We start from the raw sequence: 21,790 nt of genomic DNA, 5'->3' as shown, positions 1-21,790 counted from the left end.
ATCCAATAGTGAGAAATAATGGTGGTGATTTCAGTGAGAAGCCCTGGGAGAAGGAGAGGCAAGAAGGACAAAGGAGGAATGCCTTAGGATATGGGGAGGACTGAGATTGTCCTGCCAGGTCTGGCTTTCCCTGCCCAAAATTATTTCTGCTGCTTTTAAGAGTCAGTGCCACAGCCATATTCGCTCCCTTCCACCCAGAAGCAGGCAAAGCGGATGGATTCTGTGACCTGCAGGGCTTTGCCTTTGAAATCCACCCCTACGATCTTCTTGACAGCCACTCATTCCCCTCCTCTGGGAACTGGGGCAATTTCATGGTCAAAATAAACCACCAGTATGACTGAGCGGGAGCTGCTGGAGCGGCGGCTGGAAGTGTTGGGGACAGCACTGATGAATTCCCTTTAACTTCATCGGCCTGGGGGCTGCTGACATTGCACAAAAGCAGAGAGGCGCGGAGGGACCAGTTGGCTGAGTGAGCTATGGTTCACCAATTCTTCTGCTTAGTTATTCATTTAATTGTTTGTAATTAACTATCATCCAACCGGCGTCTGCTCCTGCTGCCCGCCTCGCTGACCATCACGATCCTGCTCCTGACAACATTCTCAGGAGCCCTGGATGGGTTTCAAATGCTTTATACAAAGGAGTTAATGAAAAGGATCTTGTTTTGACTCTGGTGGGCCAGGAATGACACTCAGGGCAGGACGTGATGATTTTAGAAGAGTAGGAAACAGCTGAGCTCAGTTGGCACAGTGGGAATGTTCCATTCTTTTGCTATGAATGACCAGTCCAAGCTGTTGGGAAAATGAAATAGAGGTGAAGTGATATCAGGAGTCTTTGTTCAGGAATGTGCTTCTGAAATCAGTCTGAAGACAATTTTGATGACAATCGGTTTTTCGTGCTTAATTTGGTGTGATTCATACAGCAGAGCAATCTGTATGAGCTGGATTCTTCTTGGATAAAACAAACCTGGATGATATTAACATGCTCCAAACACTGATTCGGTTTATGGTATCAGGCTTTAATGGGTCTGGAGTAAAGTTCCTGAAATATATCTAGTATGGATGCTGGATTTTAGCATAAACAGCATTCCTTTACAGATAGCTCACGGTTATCTTCCAGCAATGGGACTAAGTGCTTGCCCACACCAATTCCTTCTTTGCCCTCCACCCCCATTGCTTTTCTTTGACCTTTTTTCATTCCTGTCTATGACTTTGAGGGGTTTATTGTGTCTCCCTCTTTGCTAACCATATGGTCCCAACCTCTAAAACTCATCTCCCTCTTAGAAGTGTGATTGAGGCATCTTGCCTGGAAGACTGTGCTCAAGCATCACCCTCCTGTGGATCCCACAGCAGCTGGGGAGATCCAGATAATGCTGAAAAGCATCAGGGGAGTGACGGAAGGTATCTTTTACCTTCTTTCATCTATCAGACCCATGGGCTCCTTGCCAGGATGCCTCTAGGCCTAGCCATGGTCAAGGTAGGAGCTCAGGGAAGGCCAGAGCCTGTGTCTTTAAAGATTAATAGTATTGTTTGCTCATTAAGGAGATCATTTTGAAGTCAGTGCTAGCCAGAACATTCAAGTGCAAGCATCTGTTTGCTACTGGGAGAGGGTATTTATTGTCTGATACTTCAATGGATGTAAATAAACAGCCAGACCTAGATAATGTTCAGACAAACAAACAAACAGCTGCCAGAATAGGTCCCCTGGTAGTTGACCTTCGGGAAGAATCATGCTGATGTTTTAATAGCAGCCAGCTTTGCAGAATGAAGCCCAGTGAGTACAGCCTTCCAGGAAGCAGGATTAACATGCAACCTGAGACTGTTGGTCCCTGGGAGCTCTGCTCATGTGTTGGATTAAAGAGGGAGCTTGGAGGTGCTAAGTAGAACATCTTGTCGTCCAAGGAGCGTGTGGCTGTCCAGCACAGAGCAGTAGGAAGCAGGAAGAGGTATTTCTGCAGTGGAGGTGATGAGTATGTTTGTGGAGGAGTGTGCACACATCTGATGGTGGTAGTTGTCGTGGGCTGAGCATGTTGAAACCCACCTATAGTCCTGGAATCCTTTTTGTCCTTTACTTGCTCCCCTCCCTCTTACCTTGCAGAGGTACTTTTGTTTCTCAGGTAATTTCAAGGAGAAAACTCCACTGGACTGTCAGTCAGGCTCTAATCCCACAGCCTAATAAAAACATCTTGAGTATAAAAATACCTATGCTTCAATCAGAAGAAAGGTCTATCTCGGCCAGCACCCCATCTTCACATGAGGCTTGTGGCTGATGCCAGCAAAGAGGAGCAGGAACAGAGAAAACTGTTGGTGTGTGCTTAAAATTCCTTACATTTGGCAACTTTGGGAGCTTTCTGAGCCGAGATTGTATCCGTGTCCCTTACTTCAGAGATGATCACTTGCAGGCTTTGATGAGAAACTTCTCATTTCCTCTTCACAGACTCTTCTCCGACTTTTTTTCACTAACCCAAATGCCCTGGTTCTAGTGAGTGCCTTGGAGCCAGGAATAAATCTCTAGGAGAAATTACTCTTGTGTTTTTTTGTTGCTCAGGACTGTGAAGAATGTGTAGGGAAGGTGGAAATCCTCTGGGCTCTGTGCCTGGAGTTGAACATAAGAAAGCCAGAGTTTAAGACCAGTAAAGAAGGAATGACTTGAGTTAAGGGCCAGACTTCTGGCTGTAAGCTACAATAATCACCTCTTTGCTGGCGCAAGGCTTGAACAATCTGTGCAGCATGGGTTAATGTCTACCAGACGTTCTGGCCACCTTCTGAATTTTCTTTTTCCTTATATACCAGCTCTAACCGAGAGAGAGATTCCTGCACTTATTGTTGTTGGACTGTGCGTGTATGATTGCACGTGTGGTGTTTGCACATGGACAGTGGAATCAGCACTGTTCTTCCCTCCTTCTCTCCCCTTTTGCAAAATAATGACTTTGCAGGCAATTAGGCCAGCGATAGCTGTTAAACGACTTCCCAGTATCTCTGTTTTCCTGATGTGAAACCTCTGCAATCTTTTACCTGCACCAAATGCATAGGGGAGATCCCTGGGGGCTGTGCCTCCTGTCTGCATGGTTTGTTAACTCCAGCCAGCTATTTCTCCAGCCTGCCTCTTCCATCTCTGAGCTCTTTCTCCTCTAATGGGGCCTGGCAAAGGCTGAGGACAGTGACCGAGCCCTGGGGTGATAATTGGCTGCTTACATATCTAGCAGCCTACAGATCTGACCCTGACGATGCTGAAAAATCAAGGTCAAAGACGTAAGGTTTGTTTAGCACAGCGATCAGCAAAGAGAGCGAGGATCTTCTGCAGCCCCCTGATGGGGATGAGAGGCCACAGGGGACGAGCGGCCACAGGGGACTGAGGGGAGAGGCAGAGCTGACCCAGCAGACAAAGCTCTGCGACTGCTCCCTGAAGGTGAGAATTTGGTGTAAGGAGGTCTCTGTGGGAAATAGGAAAGGCTGTTGCTGCAGGAGCATTCAAGCCATGCAGGGCAGAGCGCCAACAGGGAGATTCCTGTAGTTCTTAACCCTGCAGCCCTTTCTGTCTCCTTCCTTTCTCCTGACTGTCCTCAGGGGAATGGCTCATCCTGAACCCATTGGCCTTTTTGCCCTTGACCTCATGGGTGATTTGCATCAGTGTCCACTTTCAAGAAGGGAGACTGAGGAACTGAATCTAGCTGTGAGGGACCATGGACATGAGCAAGCCATTTCTTTCCTGGCAGTCAGAGCCAGTAGGAGGCATGGATGCTCAGGGCTGGGCTTCAGGCCCTGACCTCTTTGTGTGTCAATGTGGTGGAGTGTGTTGCTGTCATCACTAGATCCATCAAGATGACAAACTAACTGCAAATCCTCCAGTGTCATTTGGCCAGCCCAACAGCCAATGCCTGCACGTGCATCCACTTCTGTGGAGGTTGATGGATAGCACATAGGATCTGAGCATCCCTGAAGACCCTCCATACCCTTTGCTTTCTCAGAGAGCCTCGCTAACTTCTCTATGCCCCATTTCACCTACCTGGGAGAATAAGATTTCTGTGTTGAAATCAGGAACTGCAGAGATTGAGGAAGGACCAATATAAGAACCTATATATCATGGCTGCCTTTTGCTCATACAGGCTTTCCAGACCCTTTGTCATTCTCTTTCTTCCTTTCTCTTCGCCTTTTTCATACAGCAGATGATTCAGGCTCATTTTTTTGGCTGAAAGGTTGATACAGAAGGAACAAGCTCGTGGACTGTGTGCCAGGGAACACTGGGAATGGGTCTTGATGCCATAAGTTCTTCATGGCTTGTTATTTCCTTTGGGTGGGAAGGGTGCGTTTTGCTCAGCTATCAAACCACGCAAGTGCAAACCAGGAACTGAGTGTCTTTGATTTGCCTTTGCTCAGGAAAATATGGGGATCATAATGTTGAGCATGAAGCAGATCTGCTACAACTTTGTTTCTTCTAGGAAAGAGTACTGTAATGTTTGTGTTGCTGCAGGATAGAAGATTTCTTGAAACTGAAAGGCAACACATTCAAAACATAGCAAGGGAGGTGAGGAAAATGGATGCATCTTTGAAAAACACAGCCATGGGGATTTGCAGGAGTACAGAGCCTCACAAGATCCAGAAGGACCCAATACTCCTATGGATAACCAAATTATTCTGAATTGTGATTATACTGTTGAAAAGGATTAGAAAGCTTCTCCAGCTGGTTTTCAGCCCAGTCTCCAGAAATGAGTTTTTGGCAAGTAAAGAGAACTCTGGTGTTTTGTACACTTTCTTCTGTATCACTCGTTCACCGTCAAGGAGAGATTGGGATTGTGCATCTTGTTCCTTCTCATAATTCCAGTTATTGATGTTCCTAAGTGACACCTTGTTATGAGATGTGGCTGGAATCATAAGGTGCCGTAGTTGTACAGGACTGATTTCAATATCTGATATATGTAATCAACAAGAGAAATAGTCTGTGTTGTACTGTACACCCTGCAATAATATATTGCACCATGGAATATTAGCAATAAGAACAATAATACCGTCAGACTAGAATTTGAGTGAGTCAGTCCTGGAGACTCTCAAATGGTTTTTTTATATCTTTTGCTCATCATAACCACAAATTCTACCCATTTTGCCATCATTTTCAGCTCAGTAGATTTGTCCAGGCAATGACAGTAACACAGTGATAGGGCTAGATAAAAGCAAGCAGGCTCTGGATTGTTCTTGTGCAGTTCTCTAGTCTTGATGGGACCAGCAGAAGCAATTAAACCTGCCTTATCCTCTAAGTGAGGAGGCAAGGGAACAAGGGAAAAGTTCACACTGCAGTGACAATGCTGGTTGTCCAAAAGACATGGACCACAATGCCACAATTTCTCCAATGATTATTCTACAGCCACAATGGAAGAAGGAAAAATACTCACATCCTCTCCCTGCATTTGTTTTTGCTTTGCAGATCCGTGTGGATGGCACCTCCAAGAACACACTGGAGTATGAGATTGTGCAGGTGGCGGATACTGGCCCCATATTACGGGATATGGCTTTCTCAATGGATCATGAACACCTCTACCTCATGTCAGAGAAGCAGGTAAGAAAACCTGTTAACCCGTGGTGCTTTGAAAGCTTTTAGCTTGATCACGCGGTGGACATCAGAATTGCACATGAAGTTCTGACAGTGGACATGGTTACTACAAAGGTGTGTTTCGTTGTTGATCTGATTACTTTTGTGCTTAGAAACCATTGCATTTATACACTGATGTGATTTTTGAGGGGCCAGGGGCAGAGCACTAAGTTGGCAAACCCCACACCCCTCATCCCCTTGTGCAGTACACATCCTACTGGCTACATAGCAAAGAGTTGCATCTGCTGTGTACCACATTGCTCTCCACCCCCGTTCAAACTGTGGCTACATCTGCCACAGATACAGATAAGTGTAACGCTGAATCATTTGGCTCCAACTGGAGTATTTGGAGATGCTGGAGCCTCTTCGAGACACAGTGATCGAGAGTGTAGGACGCTGCCTGCAAGAGTGCAGGCCAAGTTTAGTGTGATGTTCCTGTTGTGTTGTTAGTATTATTCTTGAAAATACTACTACCCAGATTCCAGGGAAGGACCAATCTGAGCGTTTAGCATGGAAGCCTGGCTGGTGTCAGCAGAATGCTTGGCCTTAACAAGTTTGCTGCTTGAGATGGGAGGAGGGGGAATTATTTTTGCATGATTGTTTATAATTAGTCTTGTGGACATACAGGGGCTTGAATTATCATGACTGGTTGATTCATGCATGCTCATGAGGAACTTTAGATGCACAGGAAAAAAAGGAGCAATAAAGGATTGTGATAGGGCGATGGCAGGTGCCCTTCAGGGCAACTTCACTTCAACCGAAGGCCATCAGTCCAAGTGTAACAAATTCACCCATACATTAAGCTTCAATGATTCATTAAGCAAATATTAGCTACCTGACCTTGGATCATTTAAGCTGCACCAAACATAAAATACCCACCTGATATGCTTTGTATCGCTTTCATGAATTTCCAGGAGGGCATCTACACATTCCAGTAGCATTTCCAGAGCAGCGTGGTTTCCTCTCAGTATTGCCCAGTACCCTAACACAAAGATCTCCCCTAGATATTGTGTAGTGTGCTCTGACCTTCTGACAGCACTGCACCACAGTGGCCAACAGTCTGCAGTCTTGGGGGTGGAGATGGGCCGTGATGTCTCTTCTTCTCACCCACTGTCTTGGCAGTTTTACCACCCACTAATTTCCACCTTAAAAAAAATGTGCAGTGAATAATTGTTCCCTTTCACCCTCCATGATTTTACAGAACTTCCTCATACCCTCTTCAGGTGGTTGTTTGCGAGGCTGTGGCTAACATTGAAATTATTAGCTTTTACCTATTCTAGGAGAAGTTTTCTTCTGACCCATAAGGCAGGAGATGCATGTGTTTTTGGAAGGGAAGTGTTTAGAAGGGTTGCTGTGGTCCAGGAGCTCAGATGTGCCACGCCGACAATCCTTCTCCCCTTGCAAAATCAATTATGACTCTAATTTCTTCTGCTTGAATAATTTTAAATGTTTTATGTCACTACGACGTTTCCAACTCTCGCTCTGAGCTATGGATCTTATACCTCAAACTTGGAGCGAGGAGGCGAGCAATTCTGTACATTTGTCTTTATTAAAGAGGCTGCAAAATGAGAGAAAGGAGAAGGGTTGTGATGACTGAGCTGGGATTGCTTTCTCATCTGCTCCATGCTGGGAAGGGATGGGATGTCATCTCCAATGCTGAAGTGAAAACAGTCCCAGTCACCTGTTGGGGTGGGGTGGGAAGCTGAAGAAAGGTGATACATGTGAGGTCCTGCAAGAATTTTGTCAAGACACTGTTCCTTTTTCTCATGCCTTTACTATGCGAGCCTTTTCCTTTGATCACAATGGAGCTCCCTGCATGCTCAAAGCCCTTAAGAGTGACAATATGCCAATAATCAGCCCACTGAATTCATATTTGCCCAGTGTCCTTCTTGTGCAGACCCATTTGGCAACAGGTCACCTCAGATACCACCACAGGTTTTGCACAGCCCTTCAGATTTACACAGATATTTGGCTATTTTGGGTTAGTTCACATGATACACCCAGGAGCTGTCTTGATTTTCTCTAGGAGAGGGCAATGGAACAGCACTGCTCACTCACTTACTTCTTTGAAAAATGAGATTGGGAACCAGAAGAGGAACTTGGTTTTCCTCCAGAAACTTCCCGGAACATATTCTTGCTGTTTTGTTGACTACTGTCTCATTCCTCTGGCGGTAACAAAATGAGCAGCTTCATTTTGTGGCTGGTTATTTCAAAGCACAAGGCTTAGACAAGGGTTTTTTTTAGGGCCACAAATTGTTGATGAAGCCCTATAGGGAACGCAGGAACCCTGAGTCCCCTGTGATTCATTTGATCTCCTCCTCTCACCCATCTTTGAAGCCCAAGAGGGTTTGTATGAGAGACGTTAGTGAAAAGGGCATGGACTATTATTATTTAAAATCTGATCCAATTTTGTGAAACACTCAATACTACAGAGGCTTTTGCCTGTCTCTGATTTTATCTGCAACGTAGCAAGCAACGTGAATGACAGTGCTGCCGTCACAGCAATGCAGTCGCTATCTGTGTGCTCATGATATAACACACTTCAAGGGCTTGAATGAATTAACATTTTTAGTGTTTCTGTGGCTGAGAGTGGGCACAGGGGTTTGTCTTCAGTGGAGGCAGGAGTATGAACAGCGTGGAGTAGTGCAGGCTGGCCTTGAGAGTGAAAACTCCATCCACTTGCAAGCCATGCTGTGCAGTTCTTTTCATAAACGGGTGAAGATCTGACTTATCAGAGGTTTTCACTGCCCCCAGAAATCCCCTGGTATTGTGAGGTCTGTGGAAATGAGGGACGGGAGGATGATGGCTTGACCCAACCTTTTCAAAGGCAAGTAGGGGCCAGGGCCGGTCCTGTCCTTGGGGAAGCAGGACATTTCTTCTGCCTCTGTCTGCTGAGCAAAACCTTGGCTGTGCCCCAGAGATAAGACTGATTCTGTTGGGTGTGTAGGGGCTCCATTAAAATCAGTTTTGCCAGGCTTGGCTCCATCACTCACCGGACCTTAACAGGAATGGAAGGTCCAATGATAAAGCAGATTTCTCCAGCTTGTCCCAGTCGTGTCATGTCTATGGTTATGCCAGCAAATTTTGCTCTTACCATGCCCCAAACTATTCTGCAGTGAGGTTAGCACTCAGCTCAGCAAGACAGCCATTAACTTAAAACATCTTTTAAAAGCTGGTGCAGTAAACCTGATACAAGAAGAGGCTTTCTCATGGTGCCAAAAAAAATATATGCCCTGGCCTTTTCAAGGTCAGCATCAGCACACTTTGCTCAAAGCACTGCAGGTACTTAAGTTGCACGAGGGGGTTTTCATCTGGAGCTGAACTCCCTGGGCTCCAAGGAGAACGGGGAACCCAGCTCAGTCCTGTGGGGTGTGGCTGATGCAGGTCCTTTCTTGCAGCTCCTAGTAGCATGGAGAGGTAACAAGCAGCACTTGTTGGGACCGTCGAACATGCTGTGCTCTGAAGAGCAGGATGCAGCAACTTTTCACCAGCAGAAGGGCTGCACTATATAAAAATATATATTGATTCAGATTGATTGCACAGGAGAAAGGGGAAGATTTCTCACCAGAGCACAGAGAAACAATATGAAAAGGTCCCATTATTTCACAGAGATGCGGACGTATGCGTGTTTTAAGTGTAAAAGTGTGCTTCAACTCCCTGTTGACAGAGTGGAGGAGGATTTGTGCATGCATGGGATCGGTCATGATTTTCAAGATATCTCCCATTTAGCCCCTGGTTTTACAAAGGCTCTGAATGACTTGCAAGCCGGATGGTCTTTCCTATTGAATGGGGGATTTTGTGTGGCCGAGGCATGGAGAGGGCTGCTCTGGGGTGTCACCTCCTCACTTACCAGTCTCTATGGCACTTTTGCCTGTATTGAGATGTTATTTGGAGGTTATGGGAGTATCGGTGCGTTGGAGGCTTAGGCTGTTTCTTTTTCCTTCTTTGTGTCTGGTGCATAGAAAGTGGAGAGCTCTCTGCCTCTCGTGCTGATCTAAGGGGACGAGAAGCAGATGGTACACCCTGCTGGAGGAGCAGAGGAAGGAAATTTGCAGTGTCTCTGCTTCTTCTTGTGCCTCATGACACATGCACATACCTCTTCATGTCCCTCTTCCTCCTCTAACCCTCTCTTTGACTTTTTCCTCCCAAACAAGAAGCTCGAGCCTACAAGTTTCCTAGAGTTCTCTGCAGGGCTTGAGATGCTTCTTTTCCCCCTTCTTCATTATCCTTGCCTCTCTTTGTGATATCACCTCACTTTGTGACACTGTCTTCTCATTTGCAGCTTGCACTTGCTTTTCCATTACTCCTCCACTCTTGGCATCCTTGTTCCTTTGCTCTCTTCTCTTCCAGCTGCCACCATGCCGCTGGCTGACCATCCCTCCTTACCTTCTTGATGCTTAAGTGTTGACATGCACACACAGCCCAGCTCTACGTGTCAGGATGTTTAGGATGATCATTTTCCTGTTGTGGCTTTGGACTAGTATGTGGAAGGTCAACTCCATCACTCTCTAAATAACTCTATTTCAGCATGTTGGACTCCTGGGCATTTCCTAGTACTAGGAAATGTACTAGATGTGTTTTGGAAAGCTGACACAGCACGTGGAAGCGAATCCAAGACGTGAGAATCTCACCTTCTCTCTTTGATACAGAGGGATCAAAGAGAAGAACTAGAGAAAATGAACTTAAAGGCTCAAAAACCAGAAGGTAAAGAGCAAGAGGCCTCGATTTCATATTATTAAAATCCCAAGGCTTTGAGCTGCCTCCTACTTTTTGGTTTACTAATGGCTAGGGAAGACTCTGTTCTGCAAACAGATTATGAGTAACCCTACATTTGACTCAAAGAAGGCGATTTGTTATCCCTCTCTGTGCAGGCAGGTTTGTTTCATGCAGGTGAGTCAGCTTCACGCTCCAGCAGAAAGTTGTGCTTCTTCCCTCTAAACCATCAGAAAGTCATCCATGATCTGAGAATAAATCACATCTGTGCAGCGCTATCATTCCCTAAAACCATTACAGTATGTCGGAGGTGAGCCTGGTAGGGTCATGCGTAGCAGAAGCTGATAGGTATTTTGAGGGCTCTTTTAAACTTTGCCAATGAAATATCAAATAAATATGTACCTCAACAAAAGCGTGGCAGAAACCACATTTGGTAAAAATTAAGTAACAGTATCACAAATCATGTTGACAGGGTCTTTTTGGCCTTTGTCTGTTTCGCATTAAAATGAGGAAGGCTTATACTTATTTGTCTCCTAGGATTTATTTTTCCCTTTGCCACTGAGTCACTATCTGCAACAGAATTATTGTGTGCAAATTAGCCGCAAAGGAAGAGATGGTTTCTGGCTAGTTTACTCCTGATTTCATGACCACCGATTAAAATCTTGTCTGCTGCTTGTGTTATCATATCAATTAGTTAAAGCAATCATTAATAACTTTACTTAATTATAGCTTAATTTCTTCAAATGTGGTCTTTGCTCAAGATTTCAATTAGCATTAACTCCTAAGTTTGGAGAGGCTCTTTCCAGGGGATTGTCAGTTTAAGGCTGTCACTAGAAACCCTGGCTCAAGATCACAAGTTTTAAAAATAACTCAAGAGTTTTTCCTTTTAATTTGCATTTGTTTGTTTGTAAGCCATCAGATTGTGTGCAGACTGTGCTTTTCATCATTCGTCCAGAACCAGAAAAAAAATTGTTTTAAAATAGAGAGCTGAAATTGTCTATTAAGTGTGACTTTTTGACCTGAGGATTTAAAAGCACCAGAGAAATGCATGAATTGTAAATTTTGACACTGCTGTTTCAGATTTATATTGTTTGACTCTGCTATGTTGTCAGCTCTTGGAGGATTGACTGTCATCTTGTAGAAAGGGTTACGGTACAAGGTATGGAAGGTGTCTGCACTGTGCACATACACTTTTTGGAGATGGTCAGGTCTTCTGCAGGACTCTGCTGTTCAAATCCTTAAAGCTAGGAAGGAGGGAACGTAGTTGACAGTATAGTCTCTTCCTTGGAGTAATTGGCTGCTAAAATGCTAGACTGACATCCTAGGTAAGATCAGGGTCATCGGAGCTTCTAAGGGGCCCAAGTCAAGAGTTGAACTGCGTGCTCTCTTTGCAAAGATGTATCATGTTAGGTTCTCTAAATCCTCAAAAGAAGAGGACATCGAACTGCCCATTTCATTGCCCAGCTGCTCTTGGGCAGCACTGCACAAGACAGGGAAGAAGAGTCTCTAGAGTTCAGCCAGTCTCTAGCAAGCAGTGAGTGTAATCCCAGTTGGCAGCAAAGGCAACTTTTGTTCTCGTTGACTGTTCTTCCCTGCCCTTAAAATACCACTCATCACCCTCAGCAATATCAGAGGCTGAACTCCACTCTCCCTTGCACTTGCTTTCACCTAATTAAGGGCTTGCTAAATAAGGTCAGATACTTTCTGAGTAATGACTGCATGGGTTGAAAATCCTGCATGGATGCTCAGCTAAGGATGGAAAAGACACCGTGTGAGTAGCTGTGTTTCTCAGCCAAGAATGATAAAAGCAATTTGGCCCACTGGCGAAACTGCAGCACATTGTGCTGCTGACTCTTTCGAAATAATTCTTTATCAGCAAAAGGTATATTATTGCAAAAAGTCATAGTTTAGCATGATTTTAACTCATTTGCTGCTAGCACGTAGATATCAGAGGAGTAAGCATTTGTGGGATAATTAACAGAGAAGGGAGTCCCTTAACCTCCTGCCAGGTTGGTTGTGTGTTCCAGCAAGGGATGTAAATAACTCAGAAGGCTGGGGTGAGCAGGTGAGGAACCAATTTGAGGTCTTGGAGATGTCCCAAATGAGCCATTTATGGCAAAGGAAGAAATTCCGCTGGGACTGTCTCTGTCCCATGAGGTGCACGGACATCTGGAATTTCATCTCCCATTGTCCCTCAGCCTTGAGCTTTTTACACTTGAATTAAGCTCTTTTTATGCTTTGGAAATGCTTTTGTAAGCTAGTTTCATGCTGTATTGAAGTGTCCCACTTTGCCCTAAAACAAGTACTATGCTAGTACTTTGGAAGGGAGAAAGCTTTGTAGTTGAGAGACAGTCCAGGATTTAGGAGAACTAGACTCATACTCTGCTTAGCTCACATATTCCTTGTATGGCTGTGGGCAAATTGCTGTTGACTTTATTTGTCCTGAAGGTAGTCAAGAATTTTCCCACATCAGGACATCTTTTGGAGCTCTCTGCAACTCTCACCACTGGCTGTTGAACACTGAGGTTTCCTCCTGACACCTGAGGCTGGTGTGAATGTCCTGATGAGAACTGGAAGGTTTTACTGTATCCCAAATTCAGAAGAGCTTCAGGACCTTCATACCCATGTTTCCATGTATGAAAGGTAATTGGATCTAAGCATTGATTCCCTAATTAATATTTGGCTCTGTGAATGTAATCATTGGTTTCTGAGGGGGAGCAATCTTTCCTCGCTTTTGCTATGTAACCAGGAGGTATCTGGTCTGAGGTTTTCTGCATGTGATAGAGATGGAAATTCTTCTTGGGAGAGTAATTATTCTCTTTGTAGCTATCTTGTAGTGGACACTAAGTTATAACTTGCTGGAGCCCACCTAGAGGAAAGTAGACAAGCCCATGTTTGGCTTTGTTTATCCATGCCAGGATCCTGTTTTTGCCAGACCTGCCCCATCCCAGAGAAATGACTTCCCTGCAAGCACATTATATTAATCACTGGGATCCAGATGGAGAGGAGTGTATCAGTGCAACTGCTCAAGTACTTCCAATACAAGTATCTTAGCCATGGACAGTCTAAACCCTGCTTGCTGGCAAGACGTGAATTCATATAACTGCCATCTGAATCAGAATGCTGCCGGTGATGTTACATGGCTGATGAGCAGAGAGGGCTGAGAGATATGTTCTTGGTCACGACATGTGCCTGTGATAAAGTATCATGTCAAAGCTGTTTCTCAACCACCTCTTGGCCAGCATTTGGGGTGCACTTATGTCCATACAGATTACTATGGTTTTGTGCCTAATACAGTCTTTCTTGTTAAAAAAAAAATAATGTTCAGTCACAGTGATGGTGTATTTGTGCCTGAAGTCTACAATTTTGCCCTCTTCAATGTATCTAATGTTTGGGGGTAGAAGTACAGCTTTCACTCTGCCATCCATGGATCTGCATTTGGCTTGAACTTCAGCAATGCCTAATCTCAGCATTCGTGTCTTAGTTTGCCAAAGAGTCATCCCCACCTCAGGATGCCTCCACAGGCATCTTAAAAAGGCAGTGCAGGAGCTGGAGGATGCATGGAGGACTGTTAAAGTGCTGGATGGTTTAATTTGTCCTTGAGACTCCTTGCCTTAAGGTGTGGTGGACACTATTGGGATTGCCTGGAGTTGCGACATGAGGAATGAAATGGGTTGGTCAGTCTAAGTAGCAGCCAGTTCTTCCTCCTCTGCTCTGTGTTTTTCAAGGAGAACATTGGTCCTTCTAATTCACAGGGCTCAGCTTTCATGAACTAATAGCTACCCCCTGCCTTGCACAGAGGACAAAAACTGACTAAAACTGGAGGACGGAGTGAGCAATGCCCATAAATTCAAAAAACATTTCAAGAGTCATTTCCTGGGTGAGAAGTGGCAGGGACTATTGATCCTCAGGAGCGGGTGATGGGTGGGAAGCTGTGCAGACGTGTTCCCTGGGGCACAGTGCTACCCGGCACACTGCATGCAGGTCATCTGGCACTATTGATTACGGTGCTGTTCCTCTGCTGGGTGGCCTCTCTGAGTCAAACACAGACTGCTCAGAAGAGCCACTGTGCTGGTTGAGGAAAAAGAGGTGGATCTGTGGAGTTAAATACATTGTTCTTATTTTCAATGAAAAATGCACTTTGGTCACCCTGAATCCTGCCAGACTGGTAGGTTGTGACTTCAGCTGGGTATAGTTCAGAGTATTAAGGGCAGCTCAAGGAATTCAACTGGAAATCTGAAAATCTCCATCCTCCCCTCCCCCAGTCTCTGACCCTGTAATAGACCCAGAAGAAGGGGAGAAGAAAAAGGAAACCTAAGAAGCTGGTGATTACATGTGAAGCCTGGCAGATCTGTAATCCTGGACTCCATTAAACATCTGTCTCCTCCAATCTCACTGACAGCCAAGTCTCCTCCTCTCTGCTGCCTCGCACAGACCTTACATTTGCAGGTCACTTGAAAACACCAGTTCTTAATCACCCCGTTTCTTTGATATTCCAGTCCAGCCCAGCCTGGGCACCAGTGCTCCAAGGGAGGGAGGATTTGGGCAAGACACAGACCATGGCTCAGAGGTAAAGGCACTTCCATACCTCTTGGGTTTAAGCTTTTAAGTCTAACACATGCTTGAGTGCTTTCCCAGACTGATGCCCGGTGGCTGTTGGGGACTCTTCTCTTAATCATTGCATTTTAAATATCCTTAAAAAGTTGTTTCTGTTGCAGGCTCATGTATCTTACTACTTACTGCAATGCAAACGTTTCCTTTCTTGGGGCAGTTCCTTACTCCACAAGTGCACAGAGTTATCATTTTCTAACACCTTTTCTATTTTTCATGTGATACCTCTGAACTCCTAAGCATTTTCCTTGTTAGTGGAGATTAATAGGCATTTCATTGTCAGACTCAGGAAGAACCTTTTTAAGTGCTCCAGAATTTGTCATGTCTTCTACACTCATGGCTTTGAATCTTGCTTGCTTTAGGCCCCTGATAAATATCTTTCATCACTTTGTATTATTTGATATAGTCATTATCATCATAGACATGTGTCATAGGAACAGGAAAATTATATTAATTTCAGAACCTGACGTTGAAAGACAAACTGGCTGTTATGTTCTTTTCTATTAAAAAAGAACTTTAACGTCATACTATGACGTTAATTTTTTATTTCTAATTTTTCTAGGGTTTGTTTGTGTGTTTTCTGGGTTTTACGATTTTCCAGTTTGTGATTGGAGACAAGTGTACTCAACTACCCTGAAAATTATCTTCTTGTTTTATTTCCTAACTGGCAAGGGAGTGATGAGGATCCTTGAGACCTAATTTATTTTGTCTTGGTTTAATTTTTTTTTTTCTTTTAGAAATATATTTTGAACCAGCAAATTGAGCACTTGCTCAATATGCTGTTGTATAGAGTATAACTGTATTTTTCCTTGTAGTGTAGGCTTGGTCTGCTTAGCCACTTATGTAGATGGACAGCCTGGAGAAGAGTCCACAAAGACCTTAGAGCCTTCCAGTAGCTAAAGGGTAAGCTGGGGTGAGGGGAGGCTCTTTATCAGGGACTGCAGGGACAGGATGAGGGGGAATGGTTTTAAGCTGAAAGAGGGGAAATAGAGATGAGATCTTAGGAAGAAATATTTCCTCTGAGAGTGGGGAGGCACTGGCTCAGGTTGCCCAGAGAAGTCGTGGCTGCCCCATCCCTGGAGCTGCTCAAGATCAGGTCGGATGGGGCTTTGAGCAACGTGATCCAATCGAAAGCATTCCTGCTGATGGCAGGGGTGTTGGAACTAGATAATCTTTAAGGTCCCTTCCTACCCAAGCCATTCTATGATTTTATGATTTTCCCAGCATCTATACTAATAAATACAATAAAGTAGGAACATTTTCTGGCACTGAGACCAAATTCTGCAGCATGGTCTGTTCCTGTAGATCTCAGCTCTCTTACTCTCCCAAAAGAAGAGTAGCTCCATCCAGACTATGTAAGGAGTAAACCCAGGCCATTCCTGGACATTGTTTGAGAGACTGCAATTTGGACACCAAACCCATGCAAGAGGCCAAGAAGAATTTGACAGTGTAGACTGTCAGGGCTCAGCAGCATCACTCCAGCTGTAGGAGGATCCATGGCAGTCTGATTTTCCTCCACACCGCGGGTCATCCAGAAGCCTTTAACCCTCAGAAGGAAAGCCTATGTGGTGTTATCTTTTATAGAGAGTTTTCAGGACCAGCAGTTAGAGGGATCTTCTTTTGGCTTCCTCATGATATAAACTCATTTGCCAGACGCTGGATGGAGAAGAGGTACATAACTCCCTGATTGCTATTTCTGCATTCCCTATAATTGTTTCTGAAAACAGTGTTGACATTTAGGAACGGCTCTTCAGGCAGCTGCTACTGCAAATACTGAGCACTTTGAGCCTGCTCGTGTACTCTGTCTGGGCTGAAGTGTTTCAAGCTCTGCTACAGCCGGCTCCAAGTGAAATGCTGGTAAGGCACATGACATATTTCACCCACAGGATAAGGTGTCAAAATGAGCCAAGAGAGATTTGAAAACCCTCTTCTCTCCAAAACAGACGAGGGGATGTTTTTCTTCTCCTTCTGAAGGGTGGTGTGTGCTCTGTGATAGCTGGACTTGATGATCTTAGGAGTCTTTCCCATCTTCAATGATTCTATGATTCTGTTTTTCAAGAACAGCCCTCCGAGGCTCTCCTTGGCTTGCAACCCTCTTACAGCTACCATATCTATTGTTGGGCCATGAGGGGTGAAGAAGCAGTTAGTAGACTTCATGGCATATTTTTTAGTAACTTGTGGTTTATGGCCTATCGGTCCATAATCCTGAGCACATTTGCTTTCTTCGTGCCCTGAGCTGGCATCCTTGAAACCAAAAGACATTTGGCACCCAGAAACTAGTGCAAAGAAAGACTCTTCTTGCTCTCTGTGAGCTGCCTAATGTCTAAAGAAAAACCATCTCCTTCCACATTAAGACACCAAGAAAGGGTTGTGAGTTCACACATCTATTCTATAATTGCCTCCAAAGTGGCCTTTTTCTTTGCTGGATTTTTTTCCTCTCTCTCTCCAAGAGAATTATCTATCCCTGAGACCTTCACCTCAGGCCATTAACTGGCAAGCTGGTCATTACAAACCACTTGGCAGTGACTGATTGTGGGGGTCTCTTTTGCGGCGGAAAATGTGGAACTGATTGTCTGGGTGACCCCATTTGACCTCAGGAATTCTGCATTTAACCTGGCTTTAGACATAATAAACTCCAGTAATTAGCAGAGAAATTCAGCAGTGACACGTCTAATTGATTGGAAATGCCAGTCCCCAATGAGACAAGACGCTGGGGTGGGGGAAGCAGCAGTATAGGCTGCAAGGGGGTCATCTTTGGGATGCTGTCAAGAAGCAGGAAAATGCAGGAAAGGAATGTGAGGCGTGTTGTGGGTTTGCTTTTCTTTCCAGCTGAGCATGCTGCAGGTTTGCTTTTCTTTCCAGCTAATGGACTTGGTGAATATGCTATCCATCACTAATTACTGATCCATTTACTCAGCACTTTCCCAAGGCTGAGCTCACACCTTTGGGAAAACACACCTAATCTTTGCACAGTCCATCTTAACTGTGTGCTTGCAAAGAAAAAAAACCCACCTTCTGTAAACCTCATCCCAAAATTCAGCAGTTTGTGCCCCACCAAGGAGACAGGTATATGGAGAAGATTGTCTTTTTCAGTTTGTGGGTTGATGATATGTTATCTCCTGTTTCAATATGAATCTGGTATCCTTTCCCAGCTCTTACATTTGTGCTTCTAGATGGATGGGAGTTGAAAAAAAGAAAATATTTAGACTTAATTTCTTAGGGTGACCTTAAGACTGGCCGATTTATTGTCCTTTCTCATGGCACAGTCTCAGAACCACTTCTGTGCACATCTTGGAGAATGGAACTCTGTGACAAGGGACTAGGAATGGCTTTATGAGCAGAGGAAGAATTGCCTTTATCTGCTGTTGTTGCTTTTTTTTTTTGTTTTAAATCAGGATCTCCCTGGCTCCTGTAAGCAGTGAACTAGTAGCCACATGGACTTTAGGTTACATCTCTATCAGTACTAGGGAACACGACCAGGAGTGACCACCAGGTGACCACCACTGGTGGTGGATTGTCTCATTATCTCATTAAACTGGTGTGATGGCACTTGGCACATCCTTACTGTGGGACCACTGAGCTGTTTCCCAAACAATCCTGAACACAGTTCAGGGATGATGATGGTCAGTGACTGTTTCTGAGAGGCAGTTTGATTGCAGCTGCTTCATTTGCAGGCTAAGAGAGTTTAATGGTGTGTACACGTGTTGTTCTACACTCTCTGACCTTAGGACCAGGGAGTAATGCAGGGCACATTAGATTTACCAGTGCAGATACAACTTTACAGGGTAGCACAAAAACAGCGTCCTGTGATTTGTGTAGGTGGGCAAAGTCTCCGTACTACTTCACAGGATGGGAGCTATCGCAAGCTGTCAGCTTGAGCGTTTTGTGGTTTTAGCTTGTAATTCTAATTAAGCATTTGAAATAGTAGTTAAAAACTAAGGTCTGTTCTATAAACAGGGGCAACGGAGGATAAGAGTGGGTACACATTTTGGGCAAAGCCCACGCAGCTCACTGGAACAGACTTGCTGCGTGCTGTGGGGTTGCTGAGCCTGCAGCATCCTCTGGTTGAGGCTGTCTGTGGGTGCACAGGCATTCCTGGAGTTGGCTGTCCTGCTGCATGGATAGCTTCTTGTTAGCCACCTCAAGCCTGACCACAAGGTCCTTGTTTTTGCATGACACAAGACAATTTTCTGTGTGGTAAGAATTATAGGAGGGGCTGGAAAGGTCAGCTGGGATGTTCTCCAGACCTATTGATGGTGCTGCCAAAAGAGCAGTTGGACACAGGAGAAGGCTGTCCTTCACTCATGTTTATGTGCTGATCTTCTGAGCTATACTGAAATTACCGGGGTCAGCACAAGCACAAACACTAAGCACCACCAGCACCACCACATAATTATTAACACCATTCCTGCCATGGGTTTGTCCTGTGCCAGGCAGCGCTCCTCCAGGAAGTGCCGAGACAAAGCTCAAGGGAATACCATGGGCAGGATTGGCCCCTGGGGTGGTACAAAAACGTCAATGTTTTTCAGGGAAAAAGGGAAGAAAGGAAATCTTAGCGATGTAGACACTCTTCCACTTGCTAGCAAGTCTTGAGAAGGGTCCTTGGCCTGTTGTATTTGACAACAATGAGAAGGCAAGGGCGAACAGTTTTAAGGTGCAACAGGGGGCACATTAAATATTAGGAAGAAATTTTTCACTGTGAGCGTGGTGAGGCACTGACACAGGTTGCTCAGAGAAGTTGTGGCTGCCCCATCCCTGGAGATGTTGAAGGTCAAGTTGAATGGGTCTTTGAGCAACCTGATCCAGTGGGAAGTGTCCCTGCCCAGGGCGGTGGGGTTGGAACTGGATGGGCTTTAAGGTTCCTTCAAAACCAAATCATTCTATGATTCTATGATAATGTGGACAAGGCCTTGGAGAGTCTTTGTTGCAGCTATCAGACCACGGAGACTACCCATTTGCTAATGCAGTGAAAATCACTGCATGTTGTTGAGAGTTCACTGGGTTTCACAACTCACTGGAATCTCCTGCTGCTCTTTAGTACAGGAAGTTCTCCCACCTCTGTGCGTTCCAGGTCCTTCAGGACTGATTTGCTTGAGGTGCACCACCTCCTCCCAGCAAAGGGAGCCTCCAAAAGCCGAGTCAAGGCTTCAGAGACACTTCTATACCTTGAATCAATAAATTGAAAAGGAAAAAGAAATACAGGGACAACAACATATGCACTGTAGCATCCTGCAGAGATTGCAGAGTCTCAAAACAAACATTGGATTTGTAAACAGTGTATCAGCATTCCATGGTGACAGTAGCTGCAGATCCATTTATTGCCTTCTGATCATTTATTTTCATTAATTTTCATTGCTAAAGAGAGAAAAGTGCTTGTGGTAAATATCATAGGCCCTCCCTGCTCCCACACAAGCCAAACAGTCCCCCTTTCTCTTTTCTAGGCTTTCTCTGTAAATTAACGATCAGTCCTTCTACTCACAACCGTGGCACAAAGTTTACACAACCAACCATGTGCACTTACTCCTCCCCCTTTTTTCAGTGCTCAGACAGCTTTGAGGTGTTATTGTTTCTACTTAGAGGAACAAGAATAACGGTTGTGGTACAAAAAGATCTTTTAAATACTAAGGTATTTGTCTTTGATGTGCATGTTTGCTTTTGTGTGTGTCTTCCTTTGCTTCCTCACGCAAGTCTTTAGGAGAAGGAAGGAGAATTCAAGCCTGATAAAGGACTGTAGGTTTGAATCATTTTTTTCTTAAAGCAAAGGGATAATTTGTAGGTTTTAGAATTGACAGTTTTGCCCCAGGGTCCTAGAAAAATAGCAAGCTTCTTTTCTGGGTAGATGAAATTTTTTTGCTCAGCTGTGCATTTCAATGGGACAATTTTATCCTTTTTTTTTTGCTTGCATTTTTTTTATTTTTCTTTTTCCGCCTTCCTGCCTCTCCGAGATATTAACTTTATTTTTTTTTTTTTTATTTCGCCAAGTGAAAAGTCAGCCTGAATTTAATGCTCTGTCTGTGTGAAAAAAATATTTGTTCTGCCTCTATGATTTCCTCTTAGCCTGGGATGCTGCTCTTTCTCCTGCTGGCCATGAGAATGGCCATGTGTGACACAGATCTGATGTAGTTTTTTATTGACTACTTGATTTCTTGAAAGATTTTACGAAAGGCTACAGGTTTTTCCCAAATACCCTCTCTCTGGGATGGAACTAGGAGCACGCTGAGGGTGAATGAGTTGCTTTAGTCACAGGAACCCTGTTACATCTTCTCCCATTATGCAACACATCTATTGTAAGATGTCATGGGTGACTGGAAGGATGATTCATGAGTTCATCATACAGAGGACACATAAAAAAACCCTAAACCTACTGTGCAGTCAGCAGATTGAGGGAGGTGATTCTGCCACTCTGCTCCACTCTTGTGAGACTCCATCTGGAGTATTGTGTCCGGTACTGGAATCCCCATCATAAGAAGGAGATGGAGCTGTTGGAGCAGGTCCAGAGGAGGTTATGAAGATGATCAGAGGGCTGAAGCACCTCCCATACAAGGACAGACTGAGAGAGTTGGAGTTGTTCAACCTGGAGAAGACAAGGCTCCTAGGAGACCTTATAGCTATCTTCCGGTACCTGAAGGGGCTACAGGAAAGCTGGTGAGGGACTTTTTAACAAGAGTCTCTAGTGATAGGACAAGGGGGAATGGCTTTAAAATGGAAAAGGGAAGATTTAGGTTAGACATTAGGAAGAAATTCTCTGTGATGAGTGTGGTGAGGCACTGGCATAGGTTGCCAAGGGAAGTTGTGGATATTCCCACCCTAGAAGTGTTCAAGGCCAGGTTGGATGAGGCTTTAAGGAACCTGGTCCAGTGGGAGGTGTCCCTGCCTGTGGCAGGGG

The 21,790-nt window shown here is 44.7% G+C and overlaps 1 protein-coding gene across 1 annotated transcript in view; it reads left to right on the top strand.

Annotated features, from left to right (window-relative positions):
* PLXNA4 (plexin A4) overlaps positions 1-21,790 on the top strand; it is a 478,478-nt gene that overhangs the window by 233,063 nt on the left and 223,625 nt on the right. Inside the window, exon 4 of the mRNA XM_054084753.1 lies at positions 5,416-5,547. Within this exon, the coding sequence (XP_053940728.1) occupies positions 5,416-5,547 (132 nt within the window). The remainder of the gene's footprint in view (positions 1-5,415; positions 5,548-21,790) is intronic.

This window comes from Cuculus canorus, chromosome 1 (genome assembly GCF_017976375.1).
Source record: "Cuculus canorus isolate bCucCan1 chromosome 1, bCucCan1.pri, whole genome shotgun sequence".
Classification (NCBI taxonomy): Eukaryota; Metazoa; Chordata; class Aves; order Cuculiformes; family Cuculidae; genus Cuculus; species Cuculus canorus.
This window is presented reverse-complemented; position numbering and strand designations above follow the sequence as displayed.